General features: G+C 35.2%; 1 protein-coding gene across 1 annotated transcript in view; it reads right to left on the bottom strand.

Moving 5' to 3' along the window:
• Nucleotides 1-22310, bottom strand: part of TMEM26 (transmembrane protein 26) — a 46671-nt gene that overhangs the window by 16159 nt on the left and 8202 nt on the right. Inside the window, exons 2-4 of the mRNA XM_032423638.1 lie at nt 14069-14147; nt 7455-7568; nt 5563-5783 (exon numbers count right to left, since the gene is read on the bottom strand). Of these exons, the coding sequence (XP_032279529.1) occupies nt 5563-5783; nt 7455-7568; nt 14069-14147 (414 nt within the window). The remainder of the gene's footprint in view (nt 1-5562; nt 5784-7454; nt 7569-14068; nt 14148-22310) is intronic.

Raw genomic sequence — 22310 nt, forward strand, 5'->3', positions numbered from 1 at the left:
AAAATTAAACATCAGAGCACAAATCAATGAAATGGAGAACAGAATAATAGAGAAAAATCAATGAAGTCAAAAGTTGGTTATTTTAGAAGATCAACAAAATTGATAATTCTAAAGGAAAAAAAAAGAGAGAAGACACAAATGACCAACTCAGAATATAAAAGGGGGCATAATAAGTGACCCTATAGAAACCGACACAAGCTTAAAGGAATAACATAAAAATTAATATTAAAAACTTTATATAAAAAACTAGATAATTTCTTTGAAATGGAAAAATTCCTAGGAATAAAAAAAGAAAAATGTAATCAGAGTTAACTCAGGAAGAAATAGAATGACTGAATAGGCTTATAATGAAATAATTATGTTGAATTAGTAGTAAAATATCTTCCCCAAAGAAAAGCCTGGGTCCAGATAGCTTCATAGGTAAATACCAATCCTTTGCAAAGTCTTTTGGAAAATAAAGAAAGAAGGGATGCTTCCTGAGGTATTCACTGAGTCCAGTATTATCCTAATACTAAAGCCAGAAAAAGATATCATTAGAAAATATCACTATAGATCAATATGCTCATGAGCATAGATATAAAAATTAACAAAATGTTAGCAAACCCACATCAGCAATACATTGAAACCATTATACACCATAATCAAGTGAGATTTATCCTAAGAAGTCAAGGTTGGTTTAGCATCTGAAAGTTAGTTAATATAATATACCATATTTATAGAATGAAAGACAGCCACGACATAATAATCTTGATAAAAATAGAAAAAGAATTTAACAAAATCCAATGTCCAAAAAAGGAGAAGAAAGAAAAAGAAAGAAAGAAGGAAAAGAGAGAGAGAGAGAAAGAAAGAAAGAGACCCTTGATAACCTAGAAATAAATAGGAATTTCCTCCAACTGATCTGTGTATCTGTGCAAAGTGTATCTGTGCAAACCTATACCTAACATCATCCTTAATAGTGAAAGACAGAATGCGTACCCTTTGAGATTGAAATGCCCACTCATACTTCTATTTAATATTGTACTAGAAATCCTAGCCAATGTAATAAGGTAAGAAAAAGAAATTAAAGTCATACACATTAGAAAGAATGAAAGCTACCTTTACTTACAAATGGCATTATCCTATAAGTAGAAAATCCTAAGGAATCTACAAAACTAATAAAGAAGTTTAGCATTATTGCTGGGTACAAGATCATCATACAAAAATCAATTGCATTTCTGTGTAGTAGCAATAAAAAACATGAAAATGATATTAAGAAATTAAGAAAATAATTATATCAAAAAGAAAAAAATACTTAAGAATAAGTTTAAGAAAATCAGCACAAGACCCACATATTGAAAATTACAAAACATTGCTGAGAGAAATTAAGGAACATCTGAATAAATGGTGAGATAATTCATGTTCACACATTAAAAGACTTAATATTAAGATGTCATTTCTTCACAAATTGCTGCTTAAATTTAATACAATCCTTATCAAGACTCCAGCAGGATTATTTTGTAGAATTTGACAAGCTTATCATAAAACTTAAATGGAAATACAGAGGACCTAGAATAGCCCCCCTGCCCCAAAATTAAAAGAACAATGTTAGAAGACTTACAACATCTAGTTTCAAACTTACCATAAAATTCCAGTTATCACAATAGTGTGGTACTGGCATAAGGATAAATATATAGAGCAATGGAATACAATAGAAAGTTTAGAAAAACCCTTACATATATGGCCAATTGATTTTTGACAAAGATATCAAGGCAATTTAATAGGGAAAGGATAGTCTTTTCAACAAATATTGCAGAGACAGTTGGTCTCAGCTAGGACACAAAATGTTCTGGGATAATGCCACAAACAAAACAAAATAAGATAAAACACAAATTTAGATCTTACAACATGCTACACAAAAGTCAAGTCAGAATATTATAGAGGGAAATATTTCCAATTTTGGGTGAGGAAAATATTTCTTAGATATGACTCCTAAAGCACTAGTTAAAATTTTAAAAAGTGATACATGGGACTTTATAAAAAATTTTTAAAAATATTCTCTTTTAAAACAGAGAGATGTAAACCATACTAGACTCTTAACTATAGGAAACAAACTGAGGGTTGCTGGAGAGGAGGTGGGTTGAGGGTATGGGGTAATTGGGTGATGGGCATTAAGGAGGGCACTTGATCTAGTGAGCACTGGGTGTTGTATGCAACTGGTGAATCACTAAATTCTACCTCTGAAACTAATAATATAGTATATGTTAATTAAATTGAATTTAAATTAAAAAATTTTTTGAAAAGACTTTTTAAATGACAAAAATGAAAAGCAAGCTGTATACTGGGAAAAAAAAAAAACAACACATTCACATTTATGTATCTAATGAAGGACTTGTGTCCAGAGTATAAAGAACTCTTACAATCTCTTATAATTCAACAACAAAAAAATCAATCCAACCAAAAAAATGGGCAAAAATTTGAACAGACACTTCACTGAAGGAAGATATAGGATTAGCTAATTAGCACATGGAAAGACGCTCATTTAGTCATTAGGAAAACAGAAATTAAAACTACAATATGATACCACAAGAACCCAATAGAATGGTCATAATCAAAATATTGAAAAAAATGGTGAGGATGTGAAGGAATGGAATATAAAAAGGTACAGCCACTTTGGCAAACAGTTTGGGAGTTTCTTAAAAAGCTAAACATGTACTAACATAAACCCAGTCATTCTAATCCTAGCTATAGATCCAAGAAAAATGAAAACCGATCTTTCCGAAGGATTTTAGTGTATGTTCATAAGCAACATCATTCTTTAATAGCAAGAAGATAGCAATACACATGTATATTGACTATTGAATGAATAAATAAAATGTGGTATATGCATGGAATGTTATTCAGCAATTAAAAAGGAGCTAACTACCAATACATACAACAGTGTGACTGAATCCTAAAACACGCTAAGTGAAAAAGCCGCACAGAAAATGCTATATATTTTATGATCCCACTTACATGAAATTTCTGGAAAAGGAGACTGTACAGAAAGAAAGCATATCAGGGGTTGCTTAGGGTTGGTCGTGGGAGGAGTGAGAATTGACTCCCAACAGCCACAAGGAATCTAGATTCTCATGGTGGTTGCACACCAATAAATTTACTAAATATCATTGAACCATAGAATTAGAATAGTTGAATTTTATGGTGTGTAAAGTCAAGCTCTTAAGAAAAATTTGCAGCATCTCACAAGTCCATGTAAATTCATAAGAATTAGTCAAATGAACTTTAAAGTTGACATACGGAAAGAAATTGACTTAAGTTTAAAAAAATTGGATTTAAGGTATTTAGCAAGGATGCAGGAAAGAGAGGTAGACATCGTTGCAGTGTATGCATTATAGAAGGTTTTCTCCTAAATCTGTCAGCCTAAATTATGGAATAAAATAAAATAGAAGATAAAATGTTGTAAAAATAGGTAATGCTAAGTGGGTTCTAATGAAGTAACCTCCTTTGCTATTACAAGTGAACATCTTTTATGAGTACATTAAATTTATTTTTCATGATTGTCTTTTTTGAGTCCAAAGGGGAAAACTTTGCCGCAGTGTGAGAGTTTGTCTCTCCTTTGAAGAGACCGACATTTGCAGTGTCAATTCTTGCAGTATAGATGAAACCAGTGACAAAATTACAAGTCAGGAGGTGGGTTTTAAGAGGGAGAAAAAATTCTAGGTTCTTTATGGGTCTTGACTTTGGAGTCTGAGTAGTGATGGAGACGAGGGAGTAGAGACTACACACTGACACAATGCAGTTATATTAAAAATAAAATGACTTCAGTCTGAGACCATGAAGCCTGAAAATAAATTTTAAAACAATAACCATGGCATTCTTTATTTGACCACTTCTGAGGATATAATGCAAGTTTAAAATGAGAAAAAAAAAGATTTTAGAAACATTTGATTAATTTGTAGGTGGCAGAAGAAATTGCTGAATTGAAATCACCCGGGTTGGGAGAGGACGGTGTGTCCAGAATTTCTCTCACCACTTACCATTTGCTCCCCAATCTCCACCCAGCACATTGCCTGGTACATATCAGATAATCAATCTACAGTTGATGAATGAATAAATACCTCATGATTTTCAAAGATTTTTTTTCTGGGAAATTAAGATTTTAATGATTAACATTGAATATTTAACATCTATTGGCAAATACTGATCTATAAAATGCACCTTGGTGTCATTTGTGGATGGACCTAATAAACAGACCATTTAAGTAGCCGGATTTGGCATTTCTCACATTTTAATTACCAGCCCCACAAAACATATCCTTCCAGAATATTCCATTTCCTACCCCATATCTCTCCCATCTCACTAGATATTTAGCATGTATGTGTTTATTTCTATATAGGTATAGCTAGTCATAGTTATATTTTTATGTCCCTGTCACTGTGCCTGTAGTTATTTACTGTTTTTATGTGCTTGGTTATGATTTCTTCAAGTTTTTCTTGTAACCCCATTATATTACAAGTGTTTTAAAGTATCTGAGAATTTGTTTACAATGCACAGCACTGACCAAATATTAGGTATTAAAGTTACAAAATTAACATCAATGTTTTGAGGACAATGGATCAACTTAAATTAGATTCTTTTTAAAATTCTATGTCTACTTAATAAAGTATAAGAAAAATTAGTATAAATGAAACGGGAAATGATCATGTAAAGGTAACCTCTGGTTACAGATATACTTTGTGCTATAATTAGGATACTAAGTTTACTCAGTAAGTTAGTGTATTTTGCTCGGCTTTATGTTTCGTTATTTGAGAAACACAGCATAAAGTAAACTGTAGCATTAAGAGCCAACTTCATTGCAATTTATTTTTATAGCATATCGCAAAACAACCCAAGCTGAAAGTACATTCAGGCACTGAGACTTAAATCCCTAAAGGTAAGAAAGTGGTTCCATAAACAGATGTGATCATGGATTCTGAGTTTATTTGCTTGTGGCAAAAATAAAAGTACCAACTCAATAAGTTTTAATTTATAGGCATCTATACCAGAAGGCCTTTAGGCACTTTGAATAAAACTGACTAAAAATAAAATTTAGTAAAATAAACTTAATCTGCCCCATTCTCCATTCCCACCAGGAAATATAAATTCCCAACTAGGTAGAGGAGAGATTTCTCTATGTCTTTTCTAGGTGTTTTCCTGGACTTATAGCTATGCTGTGCTCTAGAAGAGAATTTTATGATTGGCAACATTCCAGGACACTTGAGAACATAAGAGAGGAGCAATGGATGATCATTCCACCTCCTGAAGGTTTTCTAACAACCATGGCCCCACCTAACCCATGGTCATGCAGAAGTGTAGAGCTTTTCTGTTCTCACCCAAAGGAAATATTATTTGCCCTTTTTCTTTAGCAGGAAGTTCAGATATATATACATATAAACTGGGCTGGTACCTAATATGCATCTGAACATTAGGAAATTCTATGATTCTATCATTGGACATATAATAGACTGAAAATCCTTATTTGTGCAGAATATAAATAATAGAACAAATAGACAAGTGTGGGAGGCCTGACCTTGTAGGCCTGCTTACCTCACATTTTGTTCTTCCAGGGTCTCACTTGTGAATTCCAGTATGTCAGCAGCTGTCCCCACAAACATAAGGAGAAGTTGAGAGAGTTGGTCCCGAGTGATCCCTCCTCCAATGGGTAGAAGCCATCTTCCAATTATGAGCATTAACAGGAATGTCTGATGGAGTCCCAAAGTCCAAACTTTCTCACATACTGTAGTTAAGTTACTTACAAAACCTTTGGCCTATGTAACAAAAATGTGATAGAGAGAGAAGATTGTGAGCTACCACCTTGGAGAGAGATGCCTCCTTCACCATGGTTTTCAATCAAGAATTAACTTTTATGGAAGGTCATTTTCAGAAAATGATTCTTCACTTACTAAAGAAAATAAAACTCCTTTCAACTGGACACTCTGGGGAAAAAAAGCTAACGTGGTCCTTAAAAAGGGGCAGCCTTATAACAAGAAGTAATTTAAACCTCACACTTGCTAGTAGGATTGTAGCATTTGATATTTAAAGGGCCAATTTCATGACATTTTAAAGATCATTTCTCATTTTACTCTTCTCTGTAACAAAGTAACAGCAAAACTTTTTAAATACCATATTAAAATCACAAAAAAATCTGTATTTTTCTTTCAGGGATTTCAAGGCTGAATTTATTAATCTGGGAATATTTTAACATAGTACAGATCTCTTGTTTTTTATTGCTTTAAAACACTACTACATCAAATGAGAAAATGTATAATCATGTTTATTCATTACCTAAATACAAAGAAAGAGAATAACTGTAGTTATTTTTATTCTGAATATATAACATACTATTGAAAAATCCATAAACTAGCAACCAAATTTTATTCTGCCTTTAATCTTGAACTTGGAGAAAAATTTACACCCCTTTCATGTATTCTGAATAATATCTCTTGCCCATTTAACTTCTAAGTAAGTTTTAAAATATATCATTGGCCCTTAGAGGCTATAATCTTTTAAAGACTACAGGAGTGTAGGTCTCCAGTGGCTTTGATAGTTGCTTCCAACTGATTTATACAAGTAACTTAACTACATTTGTTCAAAACCTATTTACCCCTCTTGATTACTTACTTATGTCAAGTGTAGAGGTAAAGGGAGGATAAAAGACAAGGCAGGATGCTAGCCTGATTGAAGCCAAGCATGAGGATCAATGATCTTTCATTTACACAGTGTTTCATATTTTTTCTATGAGACTTCACATACATCCTACTTGATTCTTACAAGAAGCATACTAGCAGGGTGAATATTAATATTTTCAATTATCAGATGAAAAACTGAGATACAGAGTGATTAAGTGACTTGTTCAAAGTGATATCAGTCAGCTGTGATTGGAGCTTGAATTAGAATCCAAGGCTAACTCAATTAAACCTCTTAGAATCAATAATCTGTCTCATTGTTGAAAATGTGGCTCATTGGTAGGGGTCTGGGCCTTGAGTCTCTCCCATATACCATTTTATAATAGGCTATGGTTAGTTTCACAAATATCAGGCAAGTGAAGAACAAAGAATTGATTCTCTTTTGGCTGGAAAACTTCCCTATTAATATAACACCAAAAAATATATAGGCCAGATCCCAATCTTTTATCATTCTTTCACAAATAATATGTATCTCGCCTTGTGCATATATTATCTGACCTAAGTGTTAAAGGCTACTTAATGCTGCAAGTTAAATATATCTATTAATATATATGATATATATGACTATTATGCATATTAAATGTGTTTAATTAATAAAAATACAATTATTTTGCAAATTCCTTAGCCAAATGATTAAACAACTGGCAAATTTCCTTAGGAAAGAATGAGCTGAAAGGTGTAGAGCATGTTATCTTCACCAAATGAAAAGGTGATTTGCTAGATCCTTTAAAATACAGTGAAAAAATCTCTCACCGTCTTAATGAGATCATCTGCTCCATTGGCTTGTTCACTTGATATCAGAGTTTGATTGAAGTTTTCTTTGCTGCTGGTATTTTGTGACATTCCTTCAGAATGGCTACTGCAGTACTAAGAATTTTGTAAAAAAGCAATATGTTAAAAAAAAACCCACAATATGTAGAATTTAAAATGGCTTCAATTATCTAAGAGATTTTGAGTAGATATGTGGATTTACACAATATGCATAAATATTTCCAAAATTCAGAGTATAGTCTTAAGATAGAAAACCACTTTTCAATTAATATGAGAAGTCAACTATACATGTTTTATTTTCCCACAAGTCTATGAGGATGTAGATGCTCCAAGTTCATTGTACAGAGCTGTAGAATTTGTTAAGTTTTTATTTTAATTTCAGTTAGTACACATACAGTATTATATTAGCTTCAGGTTTACAATATAGTGATTCAACAATTCCATACATCACCTGGTGGTCATCATAACAAGTCACTCCTTAATCCCCATCACCGTTTTCCCCCACTCCCCCACCCACCTCCACTCTGGTGACCATCAGTTTGTTCTCTATAATTTATTTCTTGGTTTATCTCTTTTTTTTCCTTTGATCATTTGTTTTCTTTCTTAAATTCCATGAGTGAAATCATAAGGTATTTGTCTTTCTTTGAATGACTTATTTCACTTAGCATTGTACTCTCTAGCTCCATCCATGTCCTTGAAAATGAATAGACTTCATTCTTTTTTATGACTGATTAATATTCCAATATATACACCACATCTTCTTTATCCATTCGTCTGTCAGTGGACACTTGGGCTGCTTCCATATCTTGGCTATTGTAAATAATGCTGCTATAAACATAGGAGTGTATGTATCCCTTTGAATTAGTGTTTTTTTGTTCTTTGGGTAAATACCCAGTAGTGCCATTGCTGGATCATAGGGTAGTTCAATTTTTAACTTTCTGAGGAAACTCCATACTGTTTTCCAGAGTGGCTGTACCAGTTTGCATTCCCATCAACATTGCACAGGGGTTCCTTTCTCTCCACATCCTTGCCAACACCTGTTGTTTCTTGTGTTGTTGATTTTAGCCATTCTGATAGGTGTGAGGTGATATCTCACTGTAGTTTGGATTTGTATTCCCCTGATGGTGAGTGATGATGAGCATCTTTTCATGGATCTGTTGGCTATCTGGATGTCTTCTTTGGAGAAATGTCTATTCATGTCTTCTGCCCATTTCTTCTTCCACATTATAGTACATCATCATAATTGTTCTATTTTACTGTTAGTTATTGTTAATCTCTTGCTGTGCTTGATTTATAAATTAAACTTTACCATAAGTATGTATGTACAGGAAAAAACAGTATATATTGACTTTGGTACTATCCACATTTTTAAGCATCCACTGGGGAATCTTAGAACTTATCCCTCATGGAAAAGAGGGGACTACTCTATTCCTTTAGCTGAGAATTAAGAAATATGGGTATGTCATTCACTTTCTTTATGCTATCCAATGCATTTTATTTATTTTAGATAGCACGTGTGAGCGGGGTGGGGTGGGGGAGGTGCAGAGGGAGAGGGAGAGAGAGAATCCTAAGCAGACTTCAGCAGGCTCAGCATGGAGCCTGACATGGGGCTTGATCTCAAGACCCTCAGATCATGACCTGAGCCAAAATCAACAGTCGATCACTTAACCGACTGAGCCACCCAGGCACCCCTATCAAATGTATTTTAAAGCAGTTACCTAAATGTGCAGTCACTGAATTCCTCTCAACCTTCATAGTTAGCACTTAATGACTGCATCTGGACTATACCCTGAGGCTTTGCCTTCAATGATTGACCACAGACTATAATGAATAAGACATTTAGGTCTGGTGATAAAATATATGCCATTTAGGATTCCTTCTTAAAATGCTAATGAAATTTTCCTTTCATTTTTCTGCCCATTTTTTAAATTGGAATATTTATTTTTTGGGTATTGAATTTTCTAAGTTCTTTATATATTTTGGATACTAACCCTTTATCAGATATGTCATTTGCAAATATCTTCTCTTATTCCATAGATTGCCTTTTAGTTTGTTGATTGTTTCCTTCACTGTGCAGAGCTTTTTATTTTGATGTAGTCCCAAGAGTTTATTTATTTATTTATTTTTTAAAGATTTTATTTATTTATTTGACAGAGAGAGCACAAGCAGGGGGAGCAGCCAAGGGAGAGGGAGAAGCAGGACCCTGGTATCATGACCTGACTGCTTAACTGACTGAGCCACCCAGGTGCCCCTATTTTTGTTTTTGTTTCCCTTGCCTCAGGAGACATATCTAGAAAAAGTTGCTATGGCTGATGTCAAAGAATTTAGTGTCTGTGTTCTGCTGTAGGATTTAATGGTTTCAGGTCTCATATTTAGGTCTTTAATCCATTTTGAATTTGTTTTTGTGTATGATGTAAGAAAGTAGTCCAGTTTCCTTCTTCTGTAGGTTGCTGTCCAGTTTTCCCAACACCATTTATTGAAGAGACTGTTTTTTCCCATTGGATATTCTTTCCTGCTTTGTTGAAGATTAACTGATGATATAATTATGGGTTTATTCCGGGGTTTTCTATTCTGTTCTATTGATCTATGTATCCCGTTTTGTTCCAGTACCATACTGCTTCTAATTACTACAGCTCTGTAATATAACATGAAGTCTGGAATTGTAATGCCTCCAGCTTTGCTTTTCTTTTTCAAGGTTGCTTAGAGCTATTCAGAGTCTTTGGTTCCATGCAAATTTTAGGATTGTTTGTTCTGGTTCTGTGAAAATTGCTATTGGTATTTGAAAGCTGTACCATTGATGGAGTGATAGTTGGGGATTCTCTCTTGAACCCTGGACCAGTTGTAGAACAAATAAATAATGGCAGCATTAAAACATGTATGATCCTGGTCAAAACATCTATTCTAAGAGTTTATTTCTTGTCCAGAAGGCTCTTTATCTAAAATACCATTTGCTTAAGTAGGTAATACAATCATCTTCAATCTTGCCTGTTAAGCACTGAAACAACCAAAAAAATTAACATGTTCCTCTATCAAAATACACATTTTAGTGTCAGTTTAGAGGTCAAGTTAGGTTTCTGGAAAATTTGACAAAGACCCAAACTAAATGTTTTTCCCTTTTTATTCCTTCATTTTGCATGTAAATTTCTACAAGTGAACTGTGCATGATTTTTATCCAGATGCTGGGAATCTGAGGTAGAGAAAAAATATGTAAAAGAGAAAAAGAGCAGCACTTGAAAATATAAGTGTAGCTAATGATTATTTCACAAGCTGTTTTTAAAAAAAAAAAAGTTGAAGATTTTTTTTAAACACCTGCAGGGCTAACATACTTTTGAAACACACACATCACTACCATCACTACCACCACCACCGCATATCCACGGTAATATATTTGGGTTTAAAGAGAAACTAATTTTTAAAAAAATGCTAATGTTGTAAGAAGTGTATTTTTCTTAATTACTCTGGATACTGCATCGATCATTCTATAAGCTACTTGAAAAAGTAAAAAGAAAGTCTGTCTAAGAAGCTATTTTTTTTCCTACTCCCCATCAAAACAACTAGTGTTATAGGTGAAATGACAAGAATACTTAGGAAAAATGGCCATGTGCCATATCTCTAAGAGCAAAAATCCAGCTGTTTGCACACTTTTTTTTCTGTACAGCTAAGAGTCCAAGAAAAGATAATGAAGATAAAAAATTAAATCTTTGAACCAAGCAACAAATCCTCATTGCAGAGTGGCTTTTTGAGAATCAAATAGGCAAGAGGGAATAATTTTGACCACTTTATTCTGTAGGCATGAAAGAGACTATTTATTAAAAGTGGTGACCTTGATATGTTTTTTTTAAACATCCTTAACACCAAAAATCCATAGACATCTGATTATTAAAAAAAAAAAAAAGTCATCTGCCCTGCAGTGGCAAATAGCTTTGTAGTCCATATTATGATATTGCAACCTGAGTCCCATTCCATTCTTGTAATTCTACTTGTTACAAATTGATGAGATTTTCCTTCAAGGGGTAGCTGCATTAGGACTCCAAACAACAACTGGTTTGATTCCTACAACCTAACCTGACTTGTATTATTTTTATGGTGATATTGTTTCCATTTAGCATTGTATAGGTGAGTTCATGTAGATGATCTGGGTACCAACAAGCCACTTTTTCATGGGCTGTGTCTTAAAAACTCTTATTAGCTTCAAGAATATTCCTTTGGGTCAAACCAGACCCTAATACCATCAATACCAGAAAGTTTCCATTGCTTTAATTGTGCCACTTCATAAATAGACCTAAGAGTTACAGTCATAACTGTTGTCATAATCATCTTGTTTCCAGTCATGTAGACCTAGCCAGATGCAGAAATGAAGGTACAGAACTGATCACCTAGGAGGAATGTCTTTATGAGGTAGGTCAGGATGTTTTCCTAATGCCAAGACATAGGTTAGAACATTCAGGATGTAGAATAAATTGAAAATGTTAAAGGAAATTAAATTACTCTCCTGTCATGAAAAAAAATCAGATGATTTTGATGAGAACTCCTCTAAAACATAGAACACATAACTGAGAAAGGCAGTATGGTTTAACAGAGTAGGGGTTAAGACCTAGGTGCTAAGCCCCAGAACTGTTATTGATTAGCTGTGTGGCCTTGAGAAAATTACTTAACCTTTCTGAGTCTCAGGGTCCTCTTCTATAAAACAAAAATATATATACCATGCCTAACTTATAGAGTTGCTGAGTTCATAAAGGAGAAAATGTATTTGGAAATACTTTGAAAGGAAAAGTGGCTATTATCACAACCAAATTTTTTTAAATGAATGGACTAAGAGACTTGCTGTACCTCCCTTTATTCTGCCATTTCTCGTTTCTTTAAATGCAATTCCAATACTGTTCTGTCTCCCTTTCTCTTACTTTTTTCTACTTCCATCCTCTGCCCACCCTGCCCAATTCAATCTTTGGGCATTCATTTTAATTCTTAGTGTCAAAATGAGTCAAATCCTTTACTACAAAGGTCCAATTTCTTTTGTAGTATGAAAATTAGAGAGGTACTGCCTGGGGCTCAAAAATCTTTTTTTATTAAAAAGAGAGCTTTTGGTTGCATGCTATTTGTTGTAATGGAATTTGACCTGTATATCAATTAATTGTGCAATGCATTTATATTATAAAAGCATTTGAGGAAATGAATTGTTATTGTGGATGATAGTCATGTTATAGAATTGGATGTGAAGGAAAGAAATGATTCAAATCACCAGAGCTTATTTCCATACCCCTGAAAGTAGTAAGTAGTAAGGAAATTGAAACAGTCCCCTAACTCCTTATGGTACAGTTTTTAAAAACCATGATAACTTGAACCAGCCAATCTAGTGTTACAAAAAATATTTTGCTACAGTCATAGAGATAGCCTATGACTTTAATATTTTTTAAATAGGGGACTTAAAGCAGAGAAATGTTTTCTTCATGCCTATTTTACTGGTATGTGCTTGTGGAATTCTTCAAAAATAGTCCACACACCTAAATTCCACCGTGTGTGCCTAAAATTTGGAGCAAGCATTTTCCAGATAAGGTTTGAGTATCTGAAACACACATCAGAGGCTTAACTTTACTATAAAATGACCAACAGCAGCAAAGAAATCTGCATAGGGGCAAATTCTTATCTTGAGTAATGCATTGTATCAATCAAAGTACTATAATAATATTATATCATAACTATCGCTTATCTGTAACATAGTCCCATAACCTGACCCCAGAAGATGTGAAGTTCAGGCTGGAATCTGCTGGAGTCTGCCCTCTCCAAGGTTGTACAGGAACAGTAATAGCAATAGGTTGTGAATCTAGTCCAGATCCTGATACCTAAAGTTGCCCATGTAAGAAGCAACTCACTTAAAATTTAGTAGCTCTTTCTCTGTATATAGATGAGGGACTCTCATTGGAAACCATTGTTTATTTTTTAAGTCAGTGTGATCCTAATACATATAGCCCACCTTTCCCAGTGGTGGGTCTCATACTCCTCTCCTTTACCCTTCATGTCTGGCTCCAGAGTAGAATTCCTATTTCACTAAAACAGCTCATGGGGGTCTCAAAAAGGAATCTTTTATAATCTGTAAGGCCTGTATTTTAAGACAGACTGTTTCAAATATCTGCTCCAAGTCTGATTGCATTTTACATAGCAGAGTCTAGACAATGGGGTTTCTTTTTAGTTTTTGCCACTTTTAAAAATGTCATTTTATAGGATGCTAGATTATTGAGCCCTGCCCATTCTTAGGACAATATAGAAACTCATTGAATTTGCAAAGTTAACCAAATTTTTACACACAACCATCCCCTACCCCATGTAAATGCTAGCATATTGGGGGCCAGGGGGGCTTAGGAACATCTTTAACGTAAGTTGTTAATTAATTATGTAATCTTAAATCTTAAACAAATGTAACATCTTTATTGGTTTTGAGAGATGATGAATTCACTTTCTTTTGCTAATGGCCTCTTACTTATTCAATTCTTGATAACTCCAATTCCTTTGAGAAGTGCATTTCTGAAATAAATTGGATTATGGTATGAAAGTAGTTTACTGATGAATATTCCACTTTCCTACTTTCCAAAGGGACATACCTGGGTCTCATCGTGCATTTCAAGAAGCCATAATGATGGAACAATGCTAATCAGATATAAAAATATGGCTGGTGAAAACCTGTAAAAGAGAGGAAAAAAGATAGTTCAGTTTTTACAAAAAGATTTTTTTTTTAAAGAAAGAAAAACAAATACACATACCATGATCACATCAAGTCAAACCTTTTTATCTCAAATGTTTATTTCAATGGGGAAAAAAGCATTATGTGATTTCTGCCATATGGATTATAGAGAAATAAAGTAACTGCAAAAGGCACTAGCAGCTGTCATTCTCACTGAATTTCTAATCCAATTAATAGAAGTTAATTTTAATATGGTTTAATGGGACACTGCCAACTAGTTTCAGGCACAAAACTGGATATTTTGTATTTAATATGTTTTACAACAAGCAAATACAGCAATAGTAAATCTTGGATTTTTCAACATTGCGATTTCAGGAAGATTGGCTACACTTTTTAATATTAGGATTCTGAAAGCTCAAATAGTAACATCCTGCTAGAACACAAAAATCGGATGATGATGAATGGGAATGAGCAAAATCAACTGACTTTGCGTATATCTGCTAAACCTAGTAAAAATAAAAATGCAAACAAACAACAACAGATGAAGTGCTTGGTATTGTTTTAAAAAGCTATCTATATTCATTATTTTCTGGCTCAAAATTCAGAGGGCTGTCCAAAGAGTGGGCTTGTATAGTCAAACATATTCAGGTTCAAATACCAGTTTTGCCAGTGACTCTGTCTACTTCCCAGTCCACAAAATGGAGACAGTCACTGTATTAGTCAGCTTGGACTGCCGTACCAATGTACCAGAGACTGGGTAGCTTAAACAACAGAAATTTATTTTCTCACAGCTCTGGAGGTGGGAAGTTTGGTGAGGTCTCCCCTCCTGGCTTACAGACAGCCACCTTCTTGCTGTGTCCTCACACGGCTTCCTCGGGGCATGCACGTCACAAGCAGAGAGAGACAGAGATCTCTCTCTTCTCCTCTTAAAAGTCTACCAATCTTATTGGATTAAGATCTCACCCTTATGACCTCATTTACTCTTAATAACTTCCTGAAAGCTCTGTCTCAAAAGATTCATACTAGGGGTTAGAGTTTCAACATAAGAATTTTTGGGAAACACAATTCCGTCCATAGTGGTCACATTTATCTCACAGAGGTCTTTACTATATTTTCTGTAAAGCAGTGCCTGGCAGAGGTGAGTATTCCATAATAGATAACTACTAACTACTATCGGTATTTTTATAGGACATTATACAATGAAAATATGCCCTTAGAAATTTGAAATAAGATAAAAATAATATACTTTCCAAATTTATTTCTTAAAATTGCACTTCATTTTAGATTGGACTATTGCTTTATAGGCCACCTCAAAGAAAAAATTGTAAGTTAATATAATTTTATTAAAATACTTTTAGTATATGCATGTGATGGTTTAAAATGACCTGAAAAATAGAAATGTTAATTGCTCAACAAATAGAATTATTTGAGATGAAATGGTATTAAAACCATATTATTATAATCCAGGAGAGAAAAGTGAGCAAACCTAAATGGAAGAGAACATCTAGAATGGACTTTTCCAAGGCTGTTAACCCTTTCACTAATATTGCCTTTCAGCTTCTGGAAAGAAGGAAGAAAGGACAAAAGAAAGTGAGGTCTTTTTTAAAAATCAATATTTAATAGAGACACTCCTCCACCTTTGATTTCCTGCAAAAAAACAATTTTGAAACAAAAGGTTATGGGTCATGATATTATTGAAATCTGAGGTGGAAGATGGCTGGGTGACAAAGAGCAACATAGCAAAAGCCCCCATGTTGAACATACTCTGAAAAAGAAAAGGGAAAATTAATTCCTTGACCTTACATATCAAGGGAAACACCAGGAGAGAGTATTTCCTTTGTGAGATTGAGAAAGGAAATGAATTCCAGTTGCAAGGACATTTGGAATATGTAAATGTTTGTTCGGCTATGTCAAATGTTGACTGGATTGCAATTTTGTTGACTCCCTTGGAATTAATTTTGGGATTGACTCCCCTAAAAATACCATTACAAGAATATCTAGAGAAACCATGGACTGAACATATAATAACTCTTGAAAGAGGTTAAACATGAAACAAAAAACAACTCTTAACATCTTCTATGCATAAGACTTATTTCTATAATTGGAAAAAAAATACTACCCTATTTCAAGGTATTTCCTCTAAATAGAAATCTGGTTATGTAAAACAAAACAAAACAAAACACTAAAAAACAAAACAAGAACAAACTTCAAGATCCAAGATATTCTACGTTACCTGCTACAGAACATCTAAATTCCATAATCTGACATTAAAGCCTCCATATTCTAGTCTTTCCACTTCCTGTTTCTCTTCCTGCGCTACATCCTCAAAATAAAACAAAAGGTTTTTTACAAAGTTCCCCTCACTTCAATCTGTCTTCATAGTCTTTTTTGACATAAATGAGAAGGGGGTAGAAAGAAGCAATCACACTGAGAGCCCAGGAATTTATCATATTCAACTCAGTCCGTAGCCTTTCTCCCCATATGTCCCACCCTCTTAACCAACCCTACACCTGAGAGGATTTGCTGGAATTTTAGGAGGCTTCCAGGTAGAGTTACTGGTGGTGACATGGATAGCACGTCAAAGTGATCAATAGCAAATCACCATCAGAAGCTTCCTCTTCTCCTTCCTCTCTCTCTAACTCCCCTGTAGCTGGCCGTGGTAGTTGTACAGCTGAAATTAAACAAAAAACCTTATGGAGAAAATAGAAGTCTCTCTTACCTAGGGAAGTATTAAAATGTGTCTAAATATATTTTATTTTGGATATGAGGAATACATTTCAGCCACATATAGCATATGTTTTGTTTGACCGTGGGTCCTTCTTAAGAACAAAGTGCTCCATGCTCTGTCAGCTTGATTAATCTGAGAAGAGAGGTTCTGAAATGACTTCAGAGGAAATGTCCCTCCAAATCATGACTGCCTGCTTTGGAATGCTCTCCTCTTGCCTCTCTACCCATCAACATCTTACCTGTATTTCAGAGGCATAGCAGGAATTAATCTTAGCTTATATTTCTCTTGTGAGCCAACACATTCTCCACTATTTCATGGTTATGTGTATATAAGCCTTAGCTTTCCTAATATAGGCTCCTTGAAGGCAGATTCTGTCTTATATATATTTATATCCCTTCCTTCTTTCTTCTCATTCATCTTTCCCTCTTCTCAGTGACATCAGGTGTCTTACTAAGTCTTTAATAAATGCTTATTAAGAAAATGCTTAGGGGCGCCTGGATGGCTCAGTCGTTAAGCGTCTGCCTTTGGCTCAGGTCACGAACCCAGGGTCCTGGGATCGAGCCCTACATTGGGCTCCCTGCTCAGTGGGGAGCCTGCTTCTCCCTCTCCCACTCCCCCTGCTTGTGTTCCCTCTCTCGCTGTGTCTCTCTCTGTCAAATAAACAAATAAAATCTAAAAAAAAAAAAAAAATAAGAAAATGCTTAAATCCTTGAGTGCCTGAATTTATGAATAAAATGGAGGAAATGGAGCGTACTGGCATCTACAAGGACCTTTTTTATTCCCATGTCAGGAGATCCCGGAGCAAGTATGCTCCTAGAGTTGTGGCCGTGAAGAATTACTACATAAACCTAGGAGACCCAGATTTGAATCATCTGTTCCAAGGTACATCTTCCGAGGTATTGGAAATTTGCTACCTTTCCTGTGACTCAATGTCCTCATCTATAAAATGGAGATAAAATATCCAGCGCATAGGATGGTTGCAAGGATGAGAGGAGACAGTGTGTGTCATGGGCCTAATAGTGTGCAGCTCAGCACATGTGTGTTGCTACCTTACCTGGGCTCAGCTCTGCAAGTAAACACACAGCTACACATTCAGTACCTACACTTAAAGAGGACCCAGAGGATACCAGGTCAGAAGGCTGTTTCTTCAACTAACTCACAATCAATCCTATTTTTAAACTATAATTCCCCAAACTGAACCTATTTAAGACATCTTGAATCAAAGGAAATTGCACTGCTGAGGACGTCATTATCCCCAACTCCACATTTGATGTTAAGGCAATTCCTGTCATAGAGCCATGGTCTGCCCATGATGGCCTACAAAATGCCGCATGCTCAGGGCCCTGCCTACCTCTTGGGCTTTGTTGCTTGCCATTTTTCCTCACTGTGGTCCCATAACATTGTTTTTCATTCAGTTCTGGAGAAAACCTACATGCCTTCCTAACTCAGGCCTTCATACATGTATTTCTGTCCCTTGAAATATTTGTTTACCCCCACTCTTCACCTGATTATTTTCTTCTCATAGTTCATGTTGGGTATGTGAGACCCCATGGAAGAACTTTCCTTGTCCCTCCAGTCTAAATTAGATGTCCTTGTTATACCTGTCTTATAGCACTCTTCACTTTTATCCTATAGATCTTCAAAATTTATAATTATATATGTGCATATGTGTGTGTGTTCACTGTCACTTAACTGTCTCCCAGCAACTGTAAGTAGTATGAGCACAAAAGTTGTGTGTTCATCATTATACCCTCAGCGCCTCCCACAGTACCTGGCACAAGATGGGTTCCCCACAAATATTTGTTGATTTGATAAGGCCCTGGTTGATTTAAAGTTTCTGTTTTCTTGACACTGTTGCTGGTTTGACTAGAAACCTCTTCTTGAAATATCACCATAAATTGATTCTTATCAGAGGTTTTACTGAGGGAAACTAATTATTCTGTTCTTATATGAATTTAATATTGTTTTGCTACTATGAAAGATTTAATATTCCAAGGTGACATTCTAGCCATTACTTATTAGCTTGAAGATTTGCCATATTCTAGATCATGCATTGTCAGTGCAATTCAGTTTTGGAACCAAGGAGAATCTGAACTCTAAAAATTAAAAACGGCCTGATCCTATCTTTTTCTATGTAATTAATCAAATTGCGGGCCTTTCCTTAGGAGCTACCAAATAATTTTACTCCAATCTTTACGTCTCAGTGGCATCAAAAGTAAGTCAATGCCAAGTACTTTGTACAAAGTCTAATACCATAGAGGGGGCTAGCCAACCCAGAAATAACTTAAATCAGGTTTCTGGATACTTGTTTATGAAAATAAGATATACTATTTATTAATAAGCTAACAAAAAGTGATAAACTTATGGTAAATTCATAAGACATGTCCAAGTGGGAAATTTTTATAAAATGTGTAATACCCTATTACTAATCAGCTCTCTGGCCTTAGAGATTCAAATATACTATGATACCAATTACCACTATCCTGTCAGAATACAAAGGTGCCCAACATTAATACTTTAATGACAAATTATTTTACTTAGTTTTTTTTTTTTTTTAATTAAAACCTTCTGAAAGATATTCTTTCTCTCCACAGAAGTTTGGTGTTTTTGTTTTGTTATTTATTTATTTATAAATTTTTTTAAAGACTGTATTTATTTATTTGACAGAGAGAGAGAGCGCACACACACGTAGGCAGAGGGGCAGGCAGAGGGGCACGGAGAAGCAGGCTCCCCACTGAGCAGGGAGCCTGATCATGACCTGAGCCAAAGGCAGCTGCTTAACCAACTGAGCCACCCAGGAGCCCCCTTGTTTTGTTTTTTAAACCACAGACTTTATCCAACCCACTGGTTCTCTCTAAAGTACATGGCAGGAGCAACGTTTTATAGGATTTTTTTCTCTATTTGTTTATGTACTCAGTTACCTGCTAGACACTACCCTGAGCTCTTAACGAGCTAGCCTCATTTTTTTGTTTCATCCAAAAATAAAATATTATTTATCATACAAAGTTGTCATTTCAACAAATTACAGTGTTTTTCACAAAATGATGATGTCATGACATTTAGCAGTTTAGCCCTACAAGGGATCTTATTTACTTTGGCTCACCATTAGTCTAAAGTTAGGGTTCCATTTTCTTTTTTCTAAAAAATGACAGTTATCATTTTCTTATTGAGAAAGTAAGCTTCGTTCCTTTTAGAAACCTATTACAATATAAATAAGCAAATAGAAAAATTAACCATAATATCCCCACTACCCTGTTTGGCTTTTCTCTTTGCAAACAGTGAGGATTCTAGTCTTCTAATCATATGCATAGATCTGAAAATAGATAACATTTAAGTGAAGCAAAACTAATGTTCCAAGATTACTTTGGTGTGGATCACCATTTTATTTGTACTTCATTCCTCAGTATTTCCTATGCTAGAAAGGCAGATTGGAGTTGTAAGGATACTAGACCAAAGTTTCACAGTCTCACATTAAACTGCCTTGAGTATCCTCAATAAAATTTCCAGAGCACTTTATAATAATAGTCCTATTTTCATGGAAATCAAGAAACTAGGTCAAGATACCCTTTCATAGCCCCCAGACAGTGTCTTACAGTTTAAGGATTGTCTAGATGTCCTCCTTTCACAAGACTGCTTTCTATAAGTGGGCCTCAACATCCGCGATTTCCATCTGGGCGGCTCAGCAATGGCTTAGTGTCAGTCCACGGCAGCAAGAATGGCCAGCATGACAGCCTCCACACACACCTGAAGATGCTCTTGTAGAACACAGAACTCCAGACACCTGGGAAGGCACAAATCCAACCCCAGATACCACCCATTTGTCTTCGTAAGCAGACACCCTCCCAGTCACGACCTTCCCAGAGCCTTTGCTTGTGCCTGCCCATTAGGGAGGGGAGGAGGCCACAACCAACTGGACATAAGCTCATGAGAACTCCCCTCGAAAGGAAAATTGAATAAGGGGTGAGCACGTTTTAATGGGTGCCCAAATCAGATGATTGGTTTGTCTTGTCCGTGATCTTCTGGGAGAGCAGGTGAAGTACAAGATCACAGGAGACCAGGAGGAATTTCATATGGGCTGGGAATGCCCATTCTTTATGCTTTGAAAGCCCTTAACAAATGCCCACATTTAGGTTTTGCCAAGACAATACTTCTGAAGGTGAATAGTAGGGCTCTTCATTGTAATTTTCATTGTTTGTTATTGCCAGTTGTTTTTCTAATAAAGTCATATTCCCAAATTATGATATAAACTGGCAGCAAAATTAGTTCTAGATACTTCACTTAAAATTTTCCGAAAGGATATCTAAAGCAAGAACAAGTTTTATTAAATTTGAAGTTGCTCACATTCAAAACTCAGCAGTATGCTTTAGTATGACTAAACAAGTTATAGGAACAAAATATGCATCAATTTTAGGATCTATGTACTATTTTTCTCACATAATTTCTGAGTCAAAGAAAATCATGACATCTTCTTAAATGAATTGGTTCTAACTAAAACCCTAAGTACTGCCATCATGTTATTCCCTCAACCTGAAAAACCCTTCTCTCTTCTCTGCACTCTTGTAAAATTCCCAGCTACTACAAAGGCCAATACATAAATCACTTACCTGAGAAGTTTTCCTTGTCTAGCATGCCTACCGTAATGATTGTATCTTTATTCTGCAGACATTCTGCAGTCTTGGACTTAATTTGTGGAAAATTATTTGATTCTCAGGGTGTTGTTTTTTCCTATTCTCATATAACTGCATGTATTTTATATTCCTTCAAGAACATCATTATAGCACTTAGTACAATAAATGATTGTTTAATGATTAAGTGAACTTTAGTGCTAATGACTACAGGAATTTTAATGGTCTCTGAGAGGATAAAATGCATGACGGATGTTATTTATGTAATGCTGTAACTCATTTCGTTCTATAAAAGACGGTGGTATTTCTGTTCTGTAGAAGAGATTGTTTCTTCACTTTCGGACCAAAAATAAAGGCGCTCGAGGATTTTCCCCCTCTTCTGTTTTGTTTTACATCCTGTTTTGGCTTTCCAAGCATGTCTGCTTATGCAAGAGTGTCTCTGAGCCATGTCCATGTGTAGTCTGGACTTTCCTACATTCCATTCTAAGCAAAATCACCCCAGGGCCCACTTTCAGGTCACCCCAATTTTGAACAAGATACTTTGACCCTTTCCCCACTATAGGGAATCCTTGATCCTAAAAATCTATGTAGTTGTATCTTCCACAGACAAAACCCAATCTGCTTATTGAATACAGAGCACAAGAAATCAGCTGATGGAGTTCAGTGCTGGGATGGGGATGCCTCTGAGGTTTCGCTTCCTCCTGTGCAGGTAGAAGCAAGAATAGTACCTCCAGGGCTCTAGTGAGGACTGAATAAGGTAATGCGGGCAATGTACCTTCCTGGCTCAATAAATGTGAGGTTTCGCTTCC

The sequence above is a fragment of the Phoca vitulina genome, unplaced genomic scaffold, assembly GCF_004348235.1.
Source record: "Phoca vitulina isolate PV1807 unplaced genomic scaffold, GSC_HSeal_1.0 scaffold29, whole genome shotgun sequence".
NCBI classification, from domain to species: Eukaryota; Metazoa; Chordata; class Mammalia; order Carnivora; family Phocidae; genus Phoca; species Phoca vitulina.